The 27,856-nt window shown below is 42.4% G+C and overlaps 1 protein-coding gene across 1 annotated transcript in view; it reads right to left on the reverse strand.

Moving 5' to 3' along the window:
• The window catches only part of CPNE8 (copine 8), a 468,537-nt gene that overhangs the window by 353,574 nt on the left and 87,107 nt on the right, over window positions 1–27,856 (reverse strand). The window contains exon 2 of the mRNA XM_073573517.1: window positions 3,107–3,147. Within this exon, the coding sequence (XP_073429618.1) occupies window positions 3,107–3,147 (41 nt within the window). The remainder of the gene's footprint in view (window positions 1–3,106; window positions 3,148–27,856) is intronic.

Consider the following 27,856-nt stretch of genomic DNA (forward strand, 5'->3'; position numbering starts at 1 on the left):
TGAGCTTGGTCTCCTTACAAACACATTTGCTGCACATCTCACAGCTGTGATATATTGCAACCTTGTCCAACTGTGAGATGGAAGCTAACGCAGAGAGGAACCTGGAGATGTCCAACCACATATAGCTCTGCAGTGAGATCAGGAGAGCATAGAGAGGCCATTACACATCACACTGGTAAATGGCCACTTTTTGTTTAAAATAAGCTCTGGAGACAGAGTCTCATGAAGATCTGTCAACTCCATAGTCCTGAACATATAGATATTTACATATAATAAAAACATGGACATTTTTTGAATAAGACATCGGATCGCAGATTTCAAGGTATCATTTTATTCCATGGAAGAAATAGTGGAAAAATCCAGATGCCGCAAAATTTTTCTATTTATAAAACATCACATTAATTTGGAAATGGCTAAAAACAAATAAAAAAATGAAGATAGTTTATATTACATGGTGGACACCAAATCTACGCGTTTCGAGCCTTACAGGCTCTTAGTCTTGACAAGAGCCTGTAAGGCTTGAAACGTGTAGATCCGGTGTCCACCATGATATTTTATACTGTCATTTTTTGTTTTTAGTCATATCCAAATAAATGTGATGTCTTCTATATAAAAAATATGTTTTTGCAGATGCTGGATTTATCCACTATTTCTTGCATTATTTTAGCTGAGAGGAGCCAGCTTGATCACTCTGTGCACCACGCCCTGCTTCAATATATCTTCTACATCGGTGAGCTGATGAACTGTTCATTTTTCTCACATCAGTTTATTCCGCTACCTATGAACTGCATGCCCATATAGTCGGCTTTGGAGAATTGATCCTACTTACAGATTACCTTTAAGGATAGCTTTGGCAAACAAATAACAAACACTGAACTAATTAAACTAGTTTTAAAGGGAGCACAATGCAATGAAATGACATGTCTGGTAGAAACTGGACATCAATTTTGGCAGTGCTGGAAAAGGAATTGAAAAAACTGTGTATTTCTTTATTATACTTTGGTATCTGTTAGCTATAGCACATAATCTTTTATTAATTTTGTGAATTAAATCCCATAAGAACTTTTACAAATAATCATGAGAATATAGGTTTACAGTGAAAAGGAATAATAGACGTTTTCTCATTTGGCGAAAGTTATAACAAACAGATAATTCTCTCTCACTCTTTCTAGGTTTATTCAAAGATTAAATCTGAATTGCAAAACAACGTACAAATATCTGCATGAAATGAGGTTATACAAATCATTCATGAGTATTTAAAGTGGATTCCTAATTTAAAATAAGACTTGTAAGAATGGAAAAGGCATTGCCAAAGAGGTAAGAGAGATGTGCTAACTGAAAAAGGCAAAGATATACTAAAAGAATGGAGGAGTCTGAAACGTGTCCAAAATGTGTGGCTGCAGATCTGGGTAAATCAGTGCAGGACAGGATTACATTATAATAATTGTGAGTACCACTCTATATTAACTGTCCTCCAACTTGATGACCTACATAAATCATGAGACTTGCAACTTCCCTGGTTTGGGACAATTATTTTAGGACTGCCCCGAAGCAAAGACACACAAAAGCCACCCACATCTCCAAATCCCAGGGAACAAACCAAACAACTGTATGACCAGTTATTAGTATGGGCATCAGTTTCTTTCACTAGGCAGCTAGTAATGAAATGGTTCCTCAAGGATTCAAATACTTTTAATACTCGCTAGTCTGGCAGTGGCGACAAGTGCTTAAAGGGAACCTGTCGTGTAAAATTAACTTGCAGATATGGGTTTCATCTGCAGGGTTATAGCTTTCTGACACCATACAACGCAGGCATTGAGAGTCCCACTGCTGGGAGGAAATTAACTTTATTTTCCCTGGCAGCATTTAGCTTCCAGTCACAGAGGTGGCACTGGCACAATGTTAATCACGGCTCTGTGTATAGATAGCGGCAGCTGTAACCACGCCCCCTTGCACTGACTGACAGCCACTCCTAATGCTGAACCTGCTGTCAGTCAGTGCCAAGGTGCGGTTACAGCCGTTGCTCTCTATACACAGAACCGTGATTAAAATTGTGCCAGTGCCACCTCTGTAACTGGAAGTCAAATGTTTCCGGGGAGGGGGGGTCGGAATAAAGTTAATTTCCTCCCGGCAGTGTCAGAACGCTTTTAACTTGTAGATTAACCCCATATCTGTAGGGTAATATTGCTTTTTTACATAACAGGTTCTATTTAAATAGATCTCTTGGATCCAAAGAAGCTGGTGTAGTTACTTGCCACTTTTTATTACAGTTTGATTCTAAGGCCTCTTTCACACTTCAGTTTTTTGTGTCAGTTAAAATCCGCCAAAAAGGTGGACGAGCGGAACCGTTCTTAACTGATGTGAACGGATGCCACAGGATTCGTTTTTTGACGGATCCACAAAATGAGGAAATTTAAAGGAACCGCTGGCCGGAGAGAGAGAGAGAGAGAGAGAGAGAGAAAGAGAGAGAGAGAAAGAGAGAGAGAGAAAGAGAGAGAGAGAGAAAGAGAGAGAGAGAGAAAGAGAGAGAAAGAGAGAGAGAAAGAGAGAGAGAAAGAGAGAGAGAGAGAGAAAGAGAGAAAGATTTTTTTTTTTGTCCGGCACCCAGACAGAATTTCGGGTTAAATCAGTGTCTGGAGGATCCGCCGGCAAAAAAAACGTTGCAAGCTCTGTTTGGAAATCTTTGAGGATGTTGACGGACAGCAACATTATGGCGGATCCGCACAAAAACGGATGCAACGGACGGCAATCTGTCAAGATCTGCCAATCATGAAAGTCAATGGGGAGAAAAACAGATCCGCAAAAAAAAATTGCGGATCCGTTTTTTTCAAAACCTGGCGGATTTTGACTGATTGTAAAAAACGGAAGTGTGAAAGAGGCCTAACAAGGAAGTGAGAGAGCTTATACATCCAAGTGAATTCATGCGCTAAACTTAATCTCTGCCCACCTAGTCTAATTGACAATCGACAGCTTGTAATAACCAGTGTAAGATTTGATCAACAGCAGAAAAGGGAAACTGAAAAGAACTTGTCAGTTAAGACTAGGTGGTGGGCAAAGAATTAATTTAGCTCATTAATAAGAAAAAAGAAAATAACTTTCTACTTACATGGATCTGATTTGGAAAATGTATCTCTGTCCAAAAGATTCCTGTTTGAGAAAAAGATCATATGTTCCATTAATCATTTGTAAGACTCGATAACAGAATATTCTTAAATTAGAAAACATTTACGGTAAATACCACCAAACGTCTAGGGTTCAAAATTCAACATATTTGCCATCTTAAAAGGAAACTCAAGCAGATACATGAAGTTATTGGCACAGCCACCCAACTTACACCATAATCTATCATTCCACCTCTAACTTGCTTTTTGTAAAATAATAGTATCCTGATATTAGAAATCACTGTATGTAGAAAGTAGCTTTGATAACTACATGTCATATGTCTGATCCAGATCACAGCTATATGTTCTAGTTATGCTAGGTTCACAATTATACATTCCTCTCTGCTGAGCACTATGTCACGTTTTCAGCTGGAATCCCTGAAAAAACTGTATTCCATTCACTTGAGTGAGTGTTAGGCATCGGGAATCTCCCACTGTGCAGGATAGATCCCAAGCCTTGTCTGCCTCGGCGGTCACCCATTCGGGACTGGCGAATCCTGCTCAGCATAGATGTCGGTCCCAGCATCTTGCTCAGGCTCGTGGTGTACACTTGGTTACTGCTGGCTCTCCAGCCAAGCCCTTAGCAACCAGTGATAATCAGGTGCAGTCTGGAACTCTGGAGTCTAAGTCCGGAGATCACCGTACTGAGCATGTCCGTGAGGTGGCGTCTTCTCATTGGGGGTCAGACGTCAGCTGCTCTAGTGATGTGGCAGCTCTGGAGGATTGGTCCACGGGCAATGTCCTGTCTTATACTAGTGTATAAAAGGCTCTCAGAGGCACATGCTGCTGCGCTAGTATCATATGTGTTATGGTCTGTGTGGACACTCTACCAATCTGTTTGTATGCTGTGAGAGTCTGTCTAGCCTTGGGACTGAACAAGTTGGCAAGCAGTTAGCATCAGTGGGGGCAATTAGCTCTTGACTTAGCACCTGTTTCCTACACGAGTGCGGTTAGCACGGTGTAGTTACAGGGCAAGATCAACCCTTAGTCAAGATATTATATCTAGCATCATTAAAGTTTCACATGCTATCCCTGCAACGTTTAACAGGGTATTGCACTTCGTATTCTTTTCTTCTGTTCCTCTATGTGGAGCAACAGAGCTTGGGACTCAGCGCCCTGTTCACACTGAGTGGCGTTAACTCTGTCTGTCTGCACTTACTAGTGCAGTTATACATCTCTGAACAGTGGACCGCGAGTTGCGATTGCACTTTATTATTAATTTTTATTTAGTGCAATCCGCCAACCCTAACAGTGAGGCAGACAAGTCATCATGGATATTGTATGGCCTCCATCCTGGCAGTATCCACGTATATCAAACATGAACAAAAATGTGTTGTGCCACGTTTTGTGCATGTTTATCATAGACGAATACTGCTGGGAAGGGGGGCGTGCAGAATCCACTGTGACTCCATCAGATGCATTTAAAATGATAACTCCAATGGAGTCTCAGATAGAATTGTCAAGTTCAATGTGACAATGAGTCACTATTTAAATTGTCTGCTATATGTTAAGGCGTAGACAGCATGAAAGTGTCCGAACAGAACACTAGCCTGGATAATATTTATAACCGCTGCATAATTACTTTATTGACAATGCAAACAAAACATTCTAACTAATATTTCTGGTCATTATATGTCTTGCATTTCACATTCACAAGTGTTCTACCATGCAGGCTCTCTCTCTTAATTTAAACATGACTTTGCTGGTGGAAGATTAGCTGCTATGGTGTCTCCCATACACAGAACAGCCTGTTCTTCAATGTGCATAGAAAGACGCATCAGCAGAATTGAGGGAATTACACAGTAGTACTGAGCAATGTAAATGTGAATCCAGCTCTAGGGTGAGGTAAAATACTTCTTAGAAAGTTCAGCACAATCTTTCCGTGTCTGACTCTGCCTGCTTTCTCATTCTGCTCCTTAAACATCCTCCACTCTTAGTGTGCTGGCAGTCTGAATGTCTTGACCAAGAGGGAGTTGAACAACTACTTTGATTTCAGAGTTCAGCAAGCAGAGGGAGAAGTGGATAAACAGGTGGAGAATGAAACAAATTTCACAAAAATATGTAAAACAAAGCTTATTATATTCACTTATACTATTAATTTATGTTTTTAAAAAGTATAGCTTCCATTTAAAGAAGCACTCCTCCTCCCATAAAAATGTTTATCCTCTTAATATATTGCAATCATCATATCATATGGCACTGATTAATTACAAGTGCTCATTTTGTCCTTCTACTTAGATAATTCTATTTTCCATTAGATCTATAACATCAATCCACTCTCACTTCCAGCAATTTTTGCGTTTAAAAAGTCAAACTGTGCTCTTTCCCTTCCAAGCCCCGCCATATGTCCAAACACTAGTCTCCCCCCAGAAATGGGGTATTGGCATAATCAGGAGACATTGCACAACAAATTTTGGGGTTCATTTTCTTATGTTACCCTTGGAAAATTAAAATTTTGGGGCTAAAGTAAAATTTTTGTGAAAACAAGTAAAATGTTCATTTTTTTCCTTACACATTGCATTAACTCCTGTGAAGCACCTGAAGGGTAAATACACTTTTTGAATGTGGTTTTGAGGACTTTGAGCGGTGCAGTTTTTAGAATGGTGTCACTTTTGGGTATTTATATAGGACCCCAAAGTCACTTCAAATTTGAGGTGGTCCCTTAAAAAATGGCTTTCAAATTTTACCACGATCGCAAAAACAATCTCAAAATCCATGGGATCCGTTGAAGCGTTCCAGAGTTATTACCACACAAAGTGACACTGGTCAGAACTGTAAAATATGGCCTGGTTATGAGGGTAAAAACTGGCTGGAGGAAACTAAGGGGTTAATGGCTGCAGCCTGCATTTCAAGGAAATTGTTACTGATTAGCCATAATGAATGCTACGCTATGGGAAGGTAAATTTCACTATTATGGGGAAAGGCCTTCCATTTCTGTACCACCAATTTAACTGCTTTCAATAAGAGCTAAGGTAAACTGAGTGACTTACTACGCAAAAACTCACCATTACCGTATATACTCGTGTATAAGCCGAGATTTTCAGCCCTTTTTTTGGGCTGAAAGTCCCCCTCTTGGCTTATACACGGGTCATATACCGGGGGGTCGGCCGGGGAGGGGGCGCGGGGGTGTCAGAGATCATACTCACCCCCCCTGGCACGGTCTCTGCAGCCCCCGTGCTTGTTCCATGCTCTCGGCGCCACTGCACTTCCTGCTTTTAGCGGTCACGTGGTACCGCTCATTAAACTCATGAATATGCACCTATACATGAGTTTAATGAGCGGTACCATGTGACCGCTGAAAGCAGGAAGTGCAGTGGCGCTGCCGAGAACATGGAACAAGCACGAGCACGGGGGCTGTGGAGACCTGCTCCAGGAAGGGGCGAGTATGACGGGGGAGCCATATTCACCTGTCCTCCGTTCCACCGCTGTGCGTCGCTCTGCTGTCTTGCGTCCTCTGGCAGTCACATTCAGGTCAGAGAGCGCGATGACGTAGATAGTACGCGCCCTCTGCCTGAACAGTCACTGCAGAGCCAACGCTGATGAGCAGCGGCAGCGACGGAGGCGAGTATAGTTTTTTTTTTAAATTGAGGCAGCTGCAGCAGCATAATGACTGGATTACCTTACGCTACCTGTGCAATATGAGAATGCATTGGGGCCACTCACTGTGCAGCATTATACGGGGCCACTCACTGTGCAGCATTATACGGGGCCACTCACTGTACAGCATTATAAGGGGCCACTCACTGTACAGCATTATAAGGGGCCACTCACTGTGCAGAATTATCTGGGGCCACTCACTGTGCAGCATTATCTGGGGCCACTCACTGTGCAGCATTATCTGGGGCCACTCACTGTGCAGCATTATAAGGGGCCACTCACTGTGCAGCATTATAAGGGGCCACTCACTGTGCAGCATTATCTGGGGTCACTCACTGTGCAGCATTATAAGGGGCCACTCACTGTGCAGCATTATAAGGGGCCACTCACTGTGCAGCATTATACGGGGCCACTCACTGTGCAGCATTATACGGGGCCACTCACTGTGCAGCATTATACGGGGCCACTCACTGTGCAGCATTATACAGGGCCACTCACTGTGCAGCATTATAAGGGGCCACTCACTGTACAGCATTATAAGGGGCCACTCACTGTACAGCATTATAAGGGGCCACTCACTGTACAGAATTATAATGGGCCACTCACTGTGCAGCATTATAAGGGGCCACTCACTGTGCAGCATTATAAGGGGCCACTCACTGTGCAGCATTATAAGGGGCCACTCACTGTGCAGCATTATAAGGGGCCACTCACTGTGCAGCATTATAAGGGGCCACTCACTGTGCAGCATTATAAGGGGCCACTCACTGTGCAGCTTTATAAGGGGCCACTCACTGTGCAGCATTATAAGGGGCCACTCACTGTGCAGCATTATAAGGGGCCACTCACTGTGCAGCATTATCTGGGGTCACTCACTGTGCAGCATTATAAGGGGCCACTCACTGTGCAGCATTATACGGGGCCACTCACTGTGCAGCATTATACGGGGCCACTCACTGTGCAGGATTATAAGTGGCCACTCACTGTGCAGGATTATAAGGGGCCACTCACTGTGCAGGATTATAGGTGGCCACTCACTGTGCAGGATTATAAGGGGCCACTCACTGTGCAGTATTATACGGGCCACTCACTGTGCAGCACAATCTGGGGCCACTCACTGTGCAGCATTATCTGGGACCACTCACTGTGCAGCATTATCTGGGACCACTCACTGTGCAGCATTATCTGGGGCCACTCACTGCACTGTGCACCAAAACTGGGGCCACTCACTGTGCAGTACTATCTGGGGCCACACACTGTGCAGCATTATCTGGGGCCACACACAGTGCAGCATTATCTAGGGCTATTCACTGTGCAGCAAAACTGGGGCCACAACACACTGTGCAGCATTACCTGGGGCCTCTCCCTGTCCTCATTATCTGGGGCCACTCACTGTGCAGCAAAACTGGGGCAACTCAATGTGCACCCTAGGCTTATACACGAGTCAATACGTTTTCCCAGCTTTTTGTGACAAAATTGGGGGGGGGGGGGGTCGGCTTATACACGGGTCGGCTTATACACGAGTATATACGGTACTTACACTTCAGTGTGAGCCCAAATCATGCGACCAATACTGATCCCTGAATTAAAGGAGACATCAAGATCGCTGTTCGTTTTCAATATTTTCCTGTACAGCAATATTCCTGGCCACTTGCTGTGCAGAAAATTACAAAACATTCCCATTCATTTTAAGTCACAGGAATTTCTGAAGGTACTTCATTATTGTGACAGGGGAACCAGAGATCGTATTCAATCATAATATTATGACATATCCAAATAATACATTCTAACAATATGAGATGGGATGGAGAAAAAGTACTTTGATATTTGGATATTATTGATAAAATGTTGATTAAAATATTGACTTTGTCAAATAGATTTTTTTCTTTGTAAGCAGAGCAGCATCAATGTAGCCCTCTTCATAGGTAAAAAAAAAAATACTTATTCATCTTACAGAAAGCATCAGCCTATAGAATGTGCTTCACTGACCAGTGAAAATACAATTCCCAATGCAAGTAAGATTCATGTTCATAGGAACCTTTCACGTAAATACAGGCTATGTGGACAGCATAGTATAACGAAGGAGAAGCTGAGCAGAAAGATCTACTATATAATTGTCTAATTCTGTCTGTCTGTAACGGAAATCCAGCGTCGGTGATTGGGCGCAGCCGGCCACGACCAATCAGCGACAGGCGCAGTCCAGCCGCAAATTGGTGCGGCATTCGAACGATGCACACCACCGCTACAGTCGGGAGATCTGCGGCGCTAGCTGCTGATCTCCCAACGGTTGCCGCAGGTCATCTCCTGCTGCACGGAGGTCAGCGGCCATGCAACCAGGAGATGACTGGCACAGCGCTCAATGTGCGGATGGTACCCAGGGTCCGGAGGAGAGGAGACTCTCCTCCAGGCCCTGGGTACCATAAACCTGTAAAAAACATAATTAAAATAAAAAATAGTGATATACTCACCTTCCGACGGCCCCCCCGGACTTTTTCCCTCCTCTCACCACGCACCTGGCATCTTCTGGTCCCAGTAATGTTTTGCACGAAAGACCGCTGATGATGCCGCACTCTCGCGAGAGTGACGTCATCTCTGGTCCTTCACGCTAAGCATTACTGGGACCGGAAGATGCCGGGAGCGTGGAGAGGAGATCGGGGGCCGTCGGAAGGTGAGAATAACCTTTTAATTTTTTTATTAAAAGTGATATACTCACCTTCCGACGGCCCCCGGACTCTTTCCCTCCTCTCACCACGCGCCCGGCATCTTCCGGTCCCACTAATGCTTTGCGAGAAAGACCGCTGATGACGTCGCACTCTCTCGAGAGTGACGTCACCTCTGGTCCTTCGCACTAAGCATTACTGGGACCGGAAGATGCCGGGAGCGTGGAGAGGAGATCAGGGGCCGTCGGAAGGTGAGAATAACCTTTTTTTAATTATTTTTTACATTCTTTTACTATTGATGCTGCATAGGCAGCATCAATAGTAAAAAGTTGATCACAATTGTCAAACACTATGCTTGAGAAGTGTGACCAATCTGTCAATCACTTTCCAAGCGAATTCCGCACGCGAAAATCTCGTGAAAAACGCATGCAAATTCGCATGCATTTTTCCCGTGGCGGAAGTTGCGGGTACTACAACTGCAACGTCGGTACTTAGCCTCAGTGTGACACGCAGCAGCGACCAGGCCCCCGCTGTGAGATCACGGATTGTGGTGGATCGTCCGGGACCATCTTTTGAACGTCGGTCTCCTGCTGGCCATATTCTAGAATACCCGATGCGTTAGAATCGGGCCACCATCTAGATAGATATATATATATATATATATATATTACAGTATATATATATATAGCTTTCTTGGCAAATAGTATAGCTTGTATTTTATTAATAGAAATCCCTTGTGTCTGTATGTATGAATCCAGTGGGTAGTCCTAGACACTGATTGACAGGTATCTCTGCAAGCAGTCACACAAGACTGTCAATCACTGAATTGGACCACCCACTGGATTCCTATGCATACAAACACCAATTATATAATTGGATAAAATGCTAGTTTTACTTAAACTTTTTCCACAAAAATGCATATCAATCAGCTCCTTCTGCTCTATAATTTCCTGCCTGCAGTTCACGTACCATTTTCAACATGGCAGGCCCCTTTAAGGCTAATGTTAAGGGGTTCACAAAGTGAACTTGCCATAGGCAAAAGAAATAAGGCCTGGCTCCTGAGTCAAGACAGATGAGTTAGGCTAGTTTCACACTAGCGTTTTGGAGCGCAGCGACGGCCTGCGCATGGCCGCCGCTAAGCCCTGCCCCCTGCTGCGCCCCCGCCGGTAGCTCCGCCCACCGGCGCATGACGCTGCATGCGCCCTGCGTCCCCTATCTTTATCACAGGGGGCGCAGGCCGTGCGCAGTATGCGTTTGGCGGCGCATGCGCCTTTTTGACGGTGCGCCGACGCAACCAAAATGCAGCAGGTTGCGTTTGGCGCAGGTCGGCGCACCGTCAAAAGGACGCATGTGCCGCCAAACGCATACTGCGCACGGACCTGCGCCCCCTGTGATAAAGATAGGGGACGGAGGGCGCATGCAGCGTCATGCGCCGGTGGGCGGAGCTACCGGCGGGGCGCGGCAGGGGGCGGGGCTTATCGGCGGCCGTGCGCAGGCCGTCGCTGCGCTCCAAAACGCTAGTGTGAAACTAGCCTAATACAGCCATGTTACCGCGTCACAGCGCTGCTTTTATTCCCACTGCTTTTTTGCTCCGGATGTTTGCACCAAAATATGCAAAAATAATCTGCTCCGATTATTGTATTTTTGCTGCATTTTTTAAATATGCTTTCCCCTTTTTTGATGGGGATAAAGAATCAAGATATCAGACAACCAGCTACTGGCACTTCATCCAAACGAGGTGTACTGTTGTTGAACGTTATACGAAAAATTGCTTGAGTGATGTTTTAATAAAGAAGCCAAGTTGACTGACATATAATAAAGTTAACAGAGAATTATATAGGTCCATACTGTACCTTTATAAACCTTCCATTTTATATTATATCCTTCGCTCATAGAATTATGGGGGTTCCAAGACAGTGCCTGTACAGAAGAATGCTCTGCATTATTGAGGTACCATACTGTGAGATACGGACCTATGTAATATGAACTCTGTAGGTATTATGAGAGCCACTATACCCAAAGCAAACAAAGGTTATCCAGCCATTTGGTTGTAAACCTTCATCAGTTTATTAGTGCACAGTCTGTGCATGCGCATTTGTTATTTTGGACAATGGACCTCATGATATTACCAAAATCACTCAGAGCAGGAATGATTCATGTGAAAACAAAAAGCGGACAGCAGCCAAAGCAAACTGTATTCTCTTGGCTTCTTGCCTATGGTCAGCAGAATACAGATTCTTTTTGTCTTGTCAGTCTACAAGCCTGGCTCAAAACAACCCATTGATTTCTAAATTTTAACATTTTTTTTTTTTTTTTTAGAAAATAAACGTAAATTATCTAATAGGTTATTGTTACACACTGCACTAGCATTCCTTCATTGGACCCTCCATCTACAATTTTTGTTGCAAAAAGTATTATATAGTGAACTTGAGACTTTTCTGGTATCATGTAATTTTGTAAATGTTTCTAAGACTGCCTTCCCGGCTTAGAAAGCATTCAGTATGCTCACTTGTTTTGTCCTTTTGTCAGATAATAGTTTGTATGAATTGTGAAGATGCTGCTTATTTCAGTTACTTCTGTCAGCTTTTGCTGATCACCAATGATGTGGCACTGGAAAATTACTAGTGTGTGAAAGACACATGGAGACTCTAAGAACGTTCCTTTGTGCTTTCATAAAGCTTGCTGTTTTATCCAGAACATCTATTTATGTCCAAAATTAGTCCCATTGTTTCTTAAAATCAAAGAACAGATGCGAGGAATAAACACTAGCTCAGATAAGAAATTGTTTTAATTTCTGAAGTCATAGGCAAAAAATACAGAGAATAATAGTAATTGCTGTAATGCTGAAGTTTAGTCGTAAGAGTTTAAATGCTACATACATACAGTTTTGTGTAAAAGTTTTAGGCAGGTGTGGGGAAAAAATGCTGCAAGGTAAGAATTCTTTCTAAAATAGAAGTGTTAATAGTTTATTTTTATCAATTAACAAAATGCAAAGTGAATGAACAAGAGAGAAATCTATATGAAATCCATATTTGATATGACCATCCTTAGCCTTCAACACAGCATCATTGTCTTGGTATATTTGCACACAGTTTTTGAAGAAACTCATCAGGGAGGTTGTTTCAACCATTTTGGAGAACTATAGATAGATCTTCTGTGGATGTAGGCTTTCACAAATCAATTCTGTCTGGGATTACATGAACCAACAGAATGTTGCTGCATGCACAGATGAGCGGCTTGATTCCATGTCAAAGATATGGTTTTTGACTGTAATTATTCCATGAAGACCAATTCTGGCTAGAATTCCCCCAACAGTAGATGAGTGTAGCCGAGATCCACTGGTTGCTGACAATTCTGAATTGATGGAACTTCTGTATATCTTCCAATTTTGAAAAGAAGCATGATGCATCTTTCATCTACTGCAGTACGATTTATTGGACGACCACTGCTTCTGCAGTCCTCAGCATTGACCATGGGTGGTTTTTCAAAGATCTTGAACAACATATTTTGAAACCCCAGTCTGCTTTGTAATATTTGCTTGGGAGAGAGTTTGCTGATGCAGTATAACTAACTTGTGTCTTGTTGCTATGCTCAGTCTTCCCATTGTGTATAACCTGTGACATGAAACAACCTCACTTTTGTAGCAGAGATTGTCTCTTCTTCACCTAGTTTTAAGTCTCCTACAATGATTTTTTTCAGTTTAATAACTGTATATCACTCTATGTATGAAAATGATTATCATTATCACCTGTTTGGTATAATTGGTTACTTACACCCCTTCTATAAGCCAACAAAATCCCTTACTTTTTGCAAGTGTACCGTACTTAGAGGAATTGATGTGGTTTTGAAGGCAATGGGTGGCCACACCAAATATTGACTTGATTTACATTCTTCTTTAGTACATTCACTTTGCATTTTGTTAATAAAGCAAATATACTCAATACTTCTATACTTGAAAGCATTCCTTCTTTGCAGGATTTTTTTCAATATCAGCCAAAGAGTAGCAATGTCTCTTTAATGTATTTCTACATATACATATAGCCACTTGTTTTTAATGAAAATAGGCTATCCAACTATATCTTCATAGAGTAGTTCTGCCAATCTTGTGGCATAAAATGAAAGCAGAAAGCAGCAGCCTAGGTCAATATGAAACCTGACCAATAGGAAAAGTGACTGGAAATGTGAAAAGATAAATTGTGTAGACAAGGTCAACTGAATATTTAAGACACAGCTGACAATCAAGCACATTAGTCACTTGAGATGACAGAAAAAGGTACACAAAGACAATAGATAGACCTTAGTTCCATGGACAAAAACACCTTATTATTCAGGGAGGTCAGTGTAAAACACATTTCTCAGTTTAGGCTATCAAACAGACAGTAACTCAAATGACAATATGTTACAGCAGTCGTAGAATACCAGCAATCCTGAACACACAGTATGCCGACACTTAAATCATATAGTACACAACATTGAATGCTTGATTTGGTTTCCATTACTCTTAGATAACAACATTAAAGGGACTCTGTCAGCAGGTTTTTTGCTATGTAATCTGAAGACAGCATGCTGTAAGGGTTAAAACACAGATTTCAGTGATGCCTCTCTCATAAAGCTCCATGGTTTTGTTGGCTCCTAATTATAGTTTTAGTATCAGAAGCTTTTCATTGATGTGACACAACAGAGTGCCTCCTGGTCCAACTACACCCCCTTCTATGATAAGAAACTTCATCCCCCAGGTCTGTTTTCATCTTCATGAAAAGTCCAAATGTTACAATTTTACAATTCTGACCAGTGTCACTTTATGTTGTAATAACTCTGGAACACATCAACGGATCCCATTGATTTTTCGTGACACATAATACTTCAGGATGGTGGTAAAATTTGTTCAATGTGATATGCATTCATTTGTGAAAAATATCAGAAATTTGGCAAAAATGTTTCAACTTTTAAAATTTTGAATTTTATACTCCAGAGTTATTTCACACAAAATAGTTAATAAATAACATTTCCTACACGTGTACTTTACATCAGCACAATTTTTGAAGAACAATTTTTTTGTTAGTAAGTCAAAAGGGTTAGACGTTGACCAGCGATTTCTCATATTTCCAACAAAATTTACGAAACCATTTTTTTTTTTTTTTTTAAGGGACCACGTCACATATAAAGTGACTTTGATATGTCTATATGACAGAAAATACCCAAAACTGACATCATTCTAAAAATTGTACCCCTCAAGGTGCTTAAAATCATATTCAAGAAGTTATTTACCCTTTAGGTGCTTCACATGAACTGAAGCGATGTGGAAGGAAAAAATAAACATTTTTCAAAAAATGTTTTACACTTTAGACCCAAATTGGTTTATTTTCACAAAGGTAACAGGAGTAAATGGACAACAAAATTTGTTGTGCAAATTCTCCTGAGAATGCAAATACCCCATATGCAGGAGAAAATTACTGTTTGGGCGCACGGCAGGGCTTGGACGGGAAGGAACACCGCTTGACTTTTTGAACACAAAATTGGCTGGAATCGAGAGCGTACAGCATGTCCCATTTGGATAGCCTCTGATGTACTTCAATAGTGAAAATCCCCCAACAAGTGATCCCATTTTGGAAACTAGAACGCTAAAAGTATTTATCTATATGTGTTGAGCACCTTAAACCCCCAGGTGCTTCACATAAGTTGATAACGTGTTAAGACGTGAAAATAAAAAAATCAATTTTTTTCCTCAAAAATATTCTTTTAGCCCCATTTTTTTTATTTTCACAAGAGAAATAGGAGAAAATGGAACCTAAAATTGTTTTGCAATTTCTTCTGAGTAATCCAATACCCCATATGTGGAGGGAAAACTACTGTTTGGGCCCACAGTAGGGATTGGAAAGGCAGGAGCACTTTTTGAATAGAGTTGAGCAAATTTGTTCGGATTCGGTTCCGACTACTATCGGCAGCAAATATTATTTTTGCAATATTCGTCGAACACAGCTGAACGTCATTAGAGTCACTGGGAGTAGACATTACCAAATATGTTCGGAACCGATAATCAAACATACATTCAGCACTAACAGGGAACCAATATGGCATGAATATGGCAAATTCAGATTCGGTGACCAAATCCGAACAAATTTGCTCAATTCTACTTTTGAATGCAAAATTGGCTGGAATCATTAGCGGATGCCATGTCGCGTTTGGAGAGCCCCTGATGTGCCCAAACAGTGGAACCCCCCACAAGTAACACCATTTTGGAAACTAGACCCCTCAAGGAATATATTTAGATGTGTAGTGAGTACCTTGAATCCGCAGGTGCTTCACAAATGTTTATAACATAGGGCCTTGAAAATAAAAAAAAACAAAAAACTAAATTTTCTAAAAATAAAATGTTCTTTTAGCCCCAAATTTTGCATTTTGCAGTACAATTTGTTGTGCAATTTTTCTCCTAAATACACCAATACCCAATATGTGGAGGAAAAATTCTGTTTGGGTGCATGGTAGAACTCAAAAGTGAGGAAGCGCCATTTAACTTTTTGAATGCAAAATTTGCTGAAATAACTATCAGACCCCAATGTCACATTTGGAGAAAACCTGATGTGCCTAAATAGTGGTTACCTCGAACAAGTGACCATATTTTGGAAACTAGATCCCTCAAGGTACTAACCTAGATGTGTGGTGAGCACCTTGAACCCTCAGGTGCTTCAGAGAAGTTTATAATGTTGAGTGGTGGAAATAAAAAAAAATCTAAATTTTTCCACAAAGATGTTCTCTTCACCCCAAATGTTTTATTTTCACAAGAGTAACAGGAAAAAATTAACCCCAAAACTGTTGTGTAATTTTTTCTGAGTATGCCAATACCCCATATTTGGGTGAAAACGGTTTGTGCGCACAGCAGGGCTCGAAAGGGAAGGAGCACCATTTGACTTTTTGAATGCAAAATTTGATGGAATCATTATCGGACGTCAGGTCGTGTTTGGAGAGTACCTGATGTGCCTAAATAATGGAAACTTCCCACAAGTTATCCCATTTTGGAAACTAGACCACTCAAGGAACTTATCTAGATGTGTGGTGAGTACCTTGAATCCCCAGCTGCTTCACAGAAGTTTATAACGTTGAGCTGTGAAAATAAAAAATAAAAAAAAAAACAACACATTTATCCCACAAAAATGTTCTTAGAACCCCATGTTTTTATTTTCACAGGAGTAAAAGGAGAAATTGTATCATACAATTCGTTGTGCAATACAGCGAATGCACAGATACCCTGTATGTGGTCGAAAACTACTTTTGAGGCACAGTGAAAAGCTCAGAAGGGAAGAAGCATCATATTGAGGAGTTCAGATTTTGCTGAAATGGTTTGAAGTTGCCATGTCACGTTGGCAGAGCCCCAATTAATTCATCAAGGGGCGCAGTGAGCATGTTGACACATGTGTCTCACAGAAATTTATACCATTGGGCGATGAAGAAAGAATAATTACATTCTTGCCACTAAAATGTTGTTTTATCCCCAATTTTTTTATTTTTTATGATTGCTAATAGAAAAAAATGGACCTCTCAGTCTGTTGTACAATTTCCCCTCAGTACACCAATACTCTAATGTAATTGAGAACTTTTTTTGACGCATAGGGCAAATCTCAGAAGAAAAGGAGCGCCACAAGCTTTACTGCAATCTTTAGGAGGCAGAATGAACAGAATGAACAAATCAACAGTAGGTGAAGAATTGGTTTTATTTATTTATGCCCTTCCTCATGCAGTATAAGTGATTAGACGACTTTATTCTTCAGGTCAGTGCGATTACAGCAATACCAGATTTATATCTGGTTTTTATGTTTGGCTGCTGTCACGCACTAAAAGATGCTTTTTATTGCAAAAACAAGTTTTTACATCCCCTCTTGTAGAAAGATATCATTTTTCCAGCCCTGTCAGCTTGTTTTTGTGGAACATGTCATTTTTATTGGTACCATTTTCAGGCATGTTACTTTTTTCATCGCTTTCTATTCTGATTTACAGGAAGCAGAATAAACAAAAACCAGCAACTCAGGAATGTTTTTTTGTGTTTTTTTTTGCCATTCCAAGTGTTGTAAAATTGATAAAGCAGCTTTATTCTTCGTATCAGTATGATTACAGTGATACCACATTTTCTGTATATACTCGAGTATAAGCCGACCCGAGTATAAGCCGACACACCTAAATTTTGTCGCGAAAAACTGGGTAAGCTTATTGACTGGAGCATAAGACGGGTAAGCTTAATGACGCGAGCATAAGCCGGGTATGCATTTACCCCTCATCGCTGTACTTGTTATGCATGGCTCTTTATCCCCTATTCTTGTATGCATGTTTCCTATTTAAAAAAGAAAACCATACTACTCATCTTCCTGCGCGCCCTCGCTGCATCTCGTTGTTTCCGGCGCCAGCAGTTCTTCCTGCCGAGCAATCACGTGGCCCCGCTTATTAAGGTAGTGAAGGTAATGAATATTCACTCCACATCTATGGGAGTGGAGAGGTGTGCATATTCATTACCTTAATGAGCGGGGCCACGTGATCTCTCGGCCGGAAATGCTGCTGGCGCCGGGCGATTTCAGCACAAAAAAAATGTGCTGAAAAACTCGGCTTATACGCGAGTATATACAGTATATCTTTTTTATGTTTTGATGCTTTCACACAAAAACTATTTTATAGAAAAAAAAATATTTTTGCATCGCTTTATTCTGAGAGCTATCATTTTTTTATTTTTCCTCTGATGGCAGCTTGTTTTCTGCAGGACAAGATGACGTTTTCGTCTATACCATTTTTATTTACAATTTTTTAATCGCCTTTTATTTCACTTTTTGTTCAGCAGTTTGATGAAAAAGCAAAAGTTTTTTGCCTTTTTAATGGTTTAAAAAGGGGTTAACTAGTGGGACAGTTTTATAGGGCAAGTTGTTTCGGACCCATCGATACCAAAAATGTGTACTTTTTCTGTTAATTTTTCTTTTTTAAAGGGAACCTGTCAGCAGGATTGTGCTGAGTAACCTACAGACAGTGACACTGATTAAAATGATACCTTGGTTGATGAAATTTGTCTTATGGTTGTTGCTTAATCTTTATGTTCAGTTTTCAGTTAATGAGATTATTGACCTGTGGGGGGTTCTTCAAGTGGTGCTTTTGTTACATATTCATCTGTATGTAAAATAGGGGGCAGATCACTGAAGGATCAGTGACATAACAGCAGGCTGCATTATGAAAATAAAGATTAAACAACAACCTCAAAATGGATTTAATCAACCCAGGCATCATTTAAAGGGAACCTGTCACCCCCCTTCCCCCCCCGGGGTCTTTTAAGTAAAAGAGCCACCTTCAGCATCACTAAGGCTGAATTCTGTGAAGGTGGATCTTATGTTTCTTATCCCTAGGAACACTGAAATTAAGACTTTTATAATTTGCCCGCCATACCTCTATTGTGTCCTGGAGGTATGTTTTCTCCCGTGTCAATGGCCTCAGAGCAGTCAATCATCTCCCTCTTGCGTCTGTGCGCCGCCTCTTGTGTTCCTGTTACATGCTGGACACCTGCGCTCTGCCAACATTTCTCGGGCATGGAACTTACATCGGGCGATGATGTAATGATATCACGCCTGCGTGGAGCGGAGGCCACAGATCCCGCCCCGCAGTGGGTTATGATGTATTCACACTGTGGGGCTGGGAATCTGGCGCCTGCGCAGTGAGGATCTCTGCCCCTTTTCTCCCCATCTCCCTCCTCTTTCCTCCACCGTAACACGTCGGCACTTGGCAGCGTCTTAGTGAGCTTCTGCCGAGGAAGGGAAGTATTTTCCAAACTAGACGTATCGATACGTATAGGGTCTTGAAGGAGTTAAAAAAAGGGCATTTGAGTTATGTGGTAAAACTGTAAAATAAAAGGGGCAGTTCATATTTTTAAAAATGTATTTATAGCATAGAAAGTTATAGAGTGTTTTGTAGAGCAAGTATCGCTCAAAATATATAATCTATAATTTAGATTACCTTACTGTGCAACTTGTTCCTTTAAATAAAGAAATGGTTAAAGGGAACTTTTCATCAGCTTTTTCCTTTGAAGCTGGAGCCATGCTGCTGCAGATTATAAAATACTAAACACAATCTTGTTTTTGATAAACGCTGTCCGTGCTGTCATTTTTTACCAGTAAATCTTTATGCTAATGAGTTACTTTGAGTCATCGGAGCATTTCATCATCATGGCATAGTAACAGAGTTAGGGCTCATACTCATCTGCGACAAAAACGGATGAGCGCAATCCGATAAAAAAATTGGATTGTACTCAGACCAATGTTAATCTAAGAGTCCCTACTCATCTGCAATTTTTTTCTCAGCTGAAAACGACCTGAAAAAAAATTGCACCATGCTGCGAAAGTCCTCGTATCTCAAACGAGACTCTCAAATGTATGTGAATGGGTGTGGTAAAAAAAAAATTTTAAAAATCCGATTTTTACGCACCCATGTCCTTGAAAACGTGACATTTCATCTGATGCGTGAAGTAAAATCACAGAGTGACCCAACAGAATAGAATAGATATACACTGCTCCAAAAAATAAAGGGAACACTTAAACAACAGAATATAACTACAAGTAAATCAAACTTCTGTGAAATCAAACTGTCCACTTAGGAAACAACACTGATTGACAATCAATTTCACATGCTGTTGTGCAAATGGAATAGACAACAGATGGAAATTATTGGCAATTATCAAGACACCCTCAATAAAGGAGACACCCTCAATAAAGGAGTGGTTCTGCAGGTGGGGACAACAGACCACATCTCAGTACCAATGCTCTCTGGCTGATGTTTTGGTCACTTTTGAATGTTGGTTGTGCTTTTATATTCCTGGTAGCATGAGATGGACTCTACAACCCACACAAGTGGCTCAGGTAGTGTAGCTCATCCAGGATGGCACATCAATGCGAGCTGTGGCAAGAAGGTTTGCTGTGTCTATCAGCGTAGTGTCCAGAGGCTGGAGGCGCTAACAGGAGACAGGCCAGTACAACAGAAGACGTGGAGGGGGCCGTAGGAGGGTGACAACCCAGCAGCAGGACCCCTACTTCTGCCTTTGTGCAAGGAGGAACAGGAGGAGCACTGCCAGAGCCCTGCAAAATGACCTCCAGCAGGCCAGAAATGTGCATGTGTCTGCACAAATGGTTAGAAACCGACTCCACGAGGATGGTCTGAGTGCCCGATGTCCATAGATGGGGGTTGTGATTTAGTCCAGGTCCGGGAGGGGATCCCCCAGGAGACCATCCGCCGCCTCATCAGGAGCATGCCCAGGCGTTGTAGGGAGGTCATACAGGCAAGTGGAGGCCACACACACTACTGAGCATCTTTTCCTTGTCATGAGGCATTTCCACTGCAGTTGGATCAGCCTGTAATTTGATTTTCCACTTTTTTGAGTATCATTACAAATCCAGGCCTCCATGGGATATTCATTTTGCTTTACATTGATAATTGTTATGTTTTATTGTTCTGAACACATTCCACTATGCAATAGACTAAGCTTGCGAGCAGGGCCCTCATTCCTCTTGGTATTTGTTATAATCTATGTGATTATTGTTATGCTGTAATGTCTATTGTCTGTACAAATCCCCTCTGAAATGTAAAGTGCTGCGGAATATGTCGGCGCTATAGAAATAAAATGTATTATTATATTATTATTATACATAGAACGATGCTATATGATTCGGGTTGGTTTTTATCGACCCCGATGTTGCGATTGCCGTTATTAAGGGTAAAACGGCGACGGCAAAAAAGTGAAGGAGGTCTTGGGAGGACTGGAGATTACGTGAGGGAAAATATCAGATTAGATGAGATCTATATGGAGGAGACAGGTTATAGATGGCCTTGTAGGTCAGTATTAGTAATTTGAACTGGATATGCTGAGGGAATGGGAGCCAGTGAAGAGATTTGCAGAGGGGAGAAGCAGAGGAGTAGCGAGGAGATAGATGAATTAGTCGGGCAGCAGAGTTAAGGATGGACTGGAGAAGTGCGAGGGTGTTAGCAGGGAGGCCACAGAAAAGGATGTTGCAGTAGGCAAGGCGGAAGATGAGGGCATGCACAAGCATTTTAAAAGATTGAAGGTTGAGGAAAGGACGGATTCTAGAAATATTTTAAGCTGGAGCCAACAAGAGGTGGAAAGAGCTTGGATGTGCAGTTTGAAGGACAGGGTAGAGTCAAGAGTTACCCCAAGGCAGCAGCCTTCCAGTACGGGGGAAAGCATGTCGTCGTTAATTGTGATAGGTCAGGTAAGGAAGAACTGTGAGATGGAGGAAAGATGATGAGTTCAGATTTGTCCTCATTGAGTTTGAGAAAGCGAGAGAAGGAGGATATTGGTGATAGACACTCCAGGATTCTAGACAGCAGAGAGGTGGCGTCTGGGCCATAGAGGTAGATCTGAGTGTCATCAGCATAAAGGTGGTACTGGAATACATGGGACTTTATGAGTTGCCCCAGGCTAATTGTATAGAATAAGAGTAGGGGTCCTAGAACAGAGCCTTGGGGGACTCCAACAGAGAGGGTGGGATGAGGAGGTAGTGTGCGAGTGGGAGACGCTGAATGTGCAGATGGAAAGGTATGAGGAGATCCAGGATAGGGCGCGGTCTTTGATGCAAAACGAGAGAGGATCTCTAGTAGGAGGCAGTGGTCAACTGTGTCGAAAGCAGAGGACAGGTCTAGAAGGAGGAGTATAGAGTAATGTCCGTTAGCTTTGACTATAATTAGGTCGTCAGTAATTTTGGTCAGGGCTCTCAGTGGAGTGATGGGGGCGGAAGCAAGATTGTAGAATGTCAAAGGGCAAGTTAGATGAGAGGTGGGAGGAAAGTTCAGCATGGACGTGCTGCTCCAGGAGTTTGGAAGCGAATGAGAGCAGCGATATTGGGCGATAGCTGAACACAGCAGTTGGGTCGAGGGTTGGCTTTTTAAGGACAGGCGTGATTGTGGCATGTTTGAAAGCAGAAGGGAAGGTACCAGAAGTTAGTGATAGGTTGAAGAGGTGGGTTAGGGATGGGATAAGAGTGGTGGTGAGGTTGGGGAGGAGGTGGGATGGGATTTGGTCAAGTGCACAGGTGGTGAGGTGTGATTTGGAGAGGAGGCAATTAAACTCCCCTTCAGTGATGTTGGAGAGTGAGGTTATGGGATTTGGGCATTGGTTTGGTATACAAAGGGGTTGTGGTGGTTAAACAATGAAGACTTGCCTTGTTTGGTCGATCATATTTTTGAAGTGTGTGGCAAAGTTCTCAGCAGAGATGAGGGAGGTTGGAGGGGGCAGTGATGGGCGGAGGAGGGAGTTAAATGTTTTGAATAACTGTTTGGGGTTGTAGAATAGGGAAGTTAAGAGGGTTGTGAAGTAGGCCTGTTAAGCAGAGGTGAGGGCAGATTTGAAAGCAAATGTTGCCTGTTTGAATGTAGTGAATTCGTCCTGCAAATTTGTTTTCTTCCAATGCATGCTCTGCAGCCCTGGACACTTGCCGAAGCTTATTAGTGGTGCTACTGTGCCAGGATTGTCTGTTGATATGTCGCACTCTGTCATGAATGAGAGGGGCGACTGCGTTAATAGCTGATGTGAGAGTGACATTGTAGAAAGTAGTGGCACGGTCTGTGTATTGGAATGAGGATATGGATGCCAGTGGTAGAATAGAGTCAGAGAGCGTGTGGGTGTCTAGGTGTGCAAGGTTTCTGCAGGGGTGCGCATGTTGCTGGACAGGGGTGAGAGGTGAGGAGGACAGGGATGAGAAAGTGAGTTGATGGTGGTCGGATAGAGGGAGAGAGGAGATGGTGAACTTAAATAGAGAGCAGAGACGGGTGAAGACCAGGTCTAATGTATGTCCGTCTGTGTGGGTGGCTGAGGAGTACCACTGAGCAAGTCCAAAAGATGAAGTAAGGGACAGGAGTTTGGAGGCTGTTGACTGAAGGGTATCAGTGGGGATGTTGAAGTCACCCATGATGATAGTGGGGATGTCAGTTGAAAGAAAGTAAAGAAGCCAGGTAGAGAATTGGTCAATAAAGGCAGTGGTTGGGCCCGCAGGTCGGTATATGACGGCCACTTGGAGGCTGGAGGGAGAGTAGATGCGGACATAGTGGACTTCAAAAGAGGGGAGGATTAGGGAGGGAAGAGGTGGGATCGGGTTAAAGGGTGCAGTTAGAAGAAAACCCACTTCTCAACCATGTTTGTTGCCAGGACGAGGAGTGTGGGTGAAATGGAGGCCGCCGTAACACAGCACAGCAGGGGAGGCGGTGTCAGCCATGTTTCTGTGAGGCCGAGGAAGGCAAGATTGCAAGAAAGAAAGAAAAAGAAAGAGGTCATGAATCACATGAAGCTTATTGCAAAATTGGGAGGTAGAATTGAGGGGTTTCCAAAAAAACATTATGTTTCCAAAATTGTGCTGATATAAAGTAGACATATGGGGAAAAGTTATTTATTAAATATTTTCTGCGACACCACTCTCTGATTTAAGGGTTCAAAAATTAAGTTTGAAAATTGCAACATTTTTGCCAAATTTGTTTGGGTTTTTTTTTAATAAAAGCAAGTCATAGCGAAAAAAATTTACCACTAACATGAAGTACAATATGTCACGAAAAAAAAACAATCTGAGAATCTGTGGGATACATTGAAGCGTTCCAGAGCTATAACCTCATAATGTGACAATGGTCAGAATTGTAAAAATTGGTTGGTCATTAAGTACCAAATTGGCTTTGCCACTAAGGGGCTAATCCTGACCTTGCAAAACTTATGACTATTAGCATCTCTCTCTCTCTCTATATATATATATATATATATATATAGTGTCATGGCCAAAAGTTTAGAGAATGACACAAATATTAATTTTTACAAAGTCTACTGCTTCATTTTTTCTAATGGCAATTTGCATATACTCCAGAATGTTATAAAGAGTGATCAGCTTAACAGCAGTTACTTGCAAAGTCAATATTTGCCTAGAAAATGAACTTTATCCCCCAAAACACATTTCAACATTATTGCAGCCCTGCTTTAAAAGGACCAGCTAACATCGTTTCAGTGATTTCTCCATTAACACAGGTGTGGGTGTTGATGAGGACAGGGCTGGAGATCAGTCTGTCATGATTAAGTAAGAATGACACCACTGGACACTTTAAAAGGAGGCTGGTGCTTGGCATCATTGTTTCTCTTCTGTTAACCATGGTTATCTCGAAAGAAACACGTGCAGTCATCATTGCACTGCACAAAAATGGCCTAACAGGGAAGAGTATCACAGCTAGAAAGATTGCACCTCAGTCAACAATCTATCGCATCATCAAGGAGAGAGGTTCCCTTGTTGCCAAAAAGGCTCCAGGGCGCCCAAGAAAGACAAGCAAGCGCCAGGACCGTCTCTTAAAAGTGTTTCAGCTGGGGGATCGGGCTACCAGCAGTGCAGAGCTTGCTCAGGAATGGCAGCAGGCAGGTGTGAGTGCATCTGCACGCACTGTGAGGCGGAGACTCTTGGAGCAAGGCCTGGTCTCAAGGAGGGCAGCAAAGAAGCCACTTCTCTTCAGAAAAAACATCATGGACAGACTGATATTCTGCAAGAGGTACAGGGAGTGGACTGCTGAGGACTGGGGTAAAGTCATTTTCTCTGATGAGTCCCCTTTTCGATTGTTTGGGACATCTGGAAAATGGCTTATTCGGAGAAGACCAGGTGAGCGCTACCACCAGTCTTGTCTCATGCCAACTGTCAAGCATCCTGAAGCCATTCATGTGTGGGGTTGCTTCTCAGCCAAGGGAATGGGCTCTCTCTCAGTCTTGCCTAAAAACACAGCCATGAATAAAGAATGGTACTAGAATGTCCTCCAAGAGCAACTTCTCCCAACCGTCCAAGAGCAGTTTGGCGATCAACAATGCCTTTTTCAACATGATGGAGCACCTTGCCATAAAGCAAAGGTGACAACTAAATGGCTCAGGGAACAAAACAAAGATTTTGGGACCATGGCCTGGAAACTCCCCAGATCTTAATCCCATTGAGAACTTGTGGTCAATCATCAAGAGACGGGTGGACAAACAAAAACCTTCAAATTCAGACAAAATAAAAGCATTGATTTTGCAAGAATGGACTGCTATCAGTCAGGATTTGATCCAGAAGTTGATTGAGAGCATGCCAGGGAGAATTTCTGAGGTCCTGAAGAAGAAGGGTCAACACTGCAAATATTGACTTGCTGCATTAACTCATTCTAACTGTCAATATAACCTTTTGCTACTCATAATATGATTGCAATTATATTTCTGTATGTGATAAAAACATCTGACAAACACACATAAAAACCAGAGGCCAGCAGATCATGTGAAAATATAATATGTGTCATTCTCTAAACTTTTCGCCATGACTGTATAAATATATATATATATACATACACACACACATACATACACAGTATAAGCAGAGGCCCCTAATTTTGCCACAGAAAACTGGGAAAACTTATTGACTCGAGTATATGCCTAGGGTGGGAAATGCAGTACCTACTGGTAAATTTCAAAAATAAAAATAGTTACCAATAAAAGTAAAATTAATTGAGACATCAGTAGGTTAAATGTTTTTGAATATCCATATTAAATCAGGAGCCCCATACAATGCTCCATACAGTTCATGATGGGCCCCATAAGATGCTCCATACAAAATATGCCTCATATAATGCTCCATAAAGTTCATGATGGGCCCCATAAGGTGTTCCATACAAAAATATGCCTCATATAATGCTGCACAAAGGTTAATGATTGCCCATAAGATGCTCCACATTAAAATATGCCTCCTTATAATGCTGCATAAAAGGTTAATGATGGCTCCATAAGATGCTTCATACAATAATATGCCCCATATAATGCTCCATAAAAGCTAATGGCCCCATAAGATGCTCATTAGAATAATATGCACCATATAATGCTCCATAAAGGTTGATGGCCCCATAAGATGCTCCATAGAATAATATGCCCCATATGCTGCTCCTGCTGCTGCGGTTAGAATAAAAAAAAGACATACTTACCTCTTGTCGCTGGGGCCAAGTGAAAGTGTCCTTAGCAGGTGGGGACACCGGCGCACTATGGGGGCCAGGTGTCGGTGTCACCGCTGGCTCAGGCCCCGGCACTTGCAATATTCACCTGTCACTATTCCACCGCCGCGCGCCACTGTGTCTTCTGGGTCTCTGCAGTGACTGTTCAGGCAAAGGTTGCGCACTAACCACTTCATCGTCATCGCCCTCTGACCCGAACGTCTCAGAAAACACAGCCCGGAGGTGGAACGGGGATAGGTGAATATCGCATGGCCCACCCTCCCCCGTCATACTCACCCTCCTGGCGCGGTCTCTGCACTTCTTGCTTCTCCGTCATCCTGGCACGGGCAGCTCCTTCCATTGCTCAGCAGTCACATGGTACCGTTTATTAAAGTAATTTTATATATATATACATACATACATACAGTCATGGCCAAAAGTTTTGAGAATGACACAAATATTAATTTTTACAAAGTCTACTGCTTCATTTTTTCTAATGGCAATTTGCATATACTCCAGAATGTTATAAAGAGTGATCAGCTTAACAGCAATTACTTGCAAAGTCAATATTTGCCTAGAAAATGAACTTTATCCCCCAAAACACATTTCAACATCATTGCAGCCCTGCCTTAAAAGGACATCATTTCAGTGATTGCTCCATTAACACAGGTCTGGGTGTTGATGAGGACAGGGCTGGAGATCAGTCTGTCATGATTAAGTAAGAATGACACCACTGGACACTTTAAAAGGAGGCTGGTGCTTGGCATCATTGTTTCTCTTCTGTTAACCATGGTTATCGCGAAAGAAACACGTGCAGTCATCATTGCACTGCACAAAAATGGCCTAACAGGGAAGAGTATCGCAGCTAGAAAGATTGCACCTCAGTCAACAATCTATCGCATCATCAAGAACTTCAAGGAGAGAGGTTCCCTTGTTGCCAAAAAGGATCCAGGGCGCCCAAGAAAGACCAGCAAGCGCCAGGACCGTCTCTTAAAAGTGTTTCAGCTGGGGGATCGGGCTACCAGCAGTGCAGAGCTTGCTCAGGAATGGCAGCAGGCAGGTGTGAGTGCATCTGCATGCACTGTGAGGCGGAGACTCTTGGAGCAAGGCCTGGTCTCAAGGAGGGCAGCAAAGAAGCCACTTCTCTCCAGAAAAAACATCATGGACAGACTGATATTCTGCAAGAGGTACAGGGAGTGGACTGCTGAGGACTGGGGTAAAGTCATTTTGTCTGATGAATCCCCTTTTCGATTGTTTGGGACATCTGGAAAACGGCTTATTCGGAGAAGACCAGGTGAGCGCTACCACCAGTCTTGTCTCATGCCAACTGTCAAGCATCCTGAAACCATTCATGTGTGGGGTTGCTTCTCAGCCAAGGGAATGGGCTCTCTCTCAGTCTTGCCTAAAAACACAGCCATGAATAAAGAATGGTACCAGAATGTCCTCCAA

The sequence above is a fragment of the Dendrobates tinctorius genome, unplaced genomic scaffold, assembly GCF_039654945.1.
Source record: "Dendrobates tinctorius isolate UK_male_01 unplaced genomic scaffold, ASM3965494v1 ptg000035l, whole genome shotgun sequence".
Classification (NCBI taxonomy): Eukaryota; Metazoa; Chordata; class Amphibia; order Anura; family Dendrobatidae; genus Dendrobates; species Dendrobates tinctorius.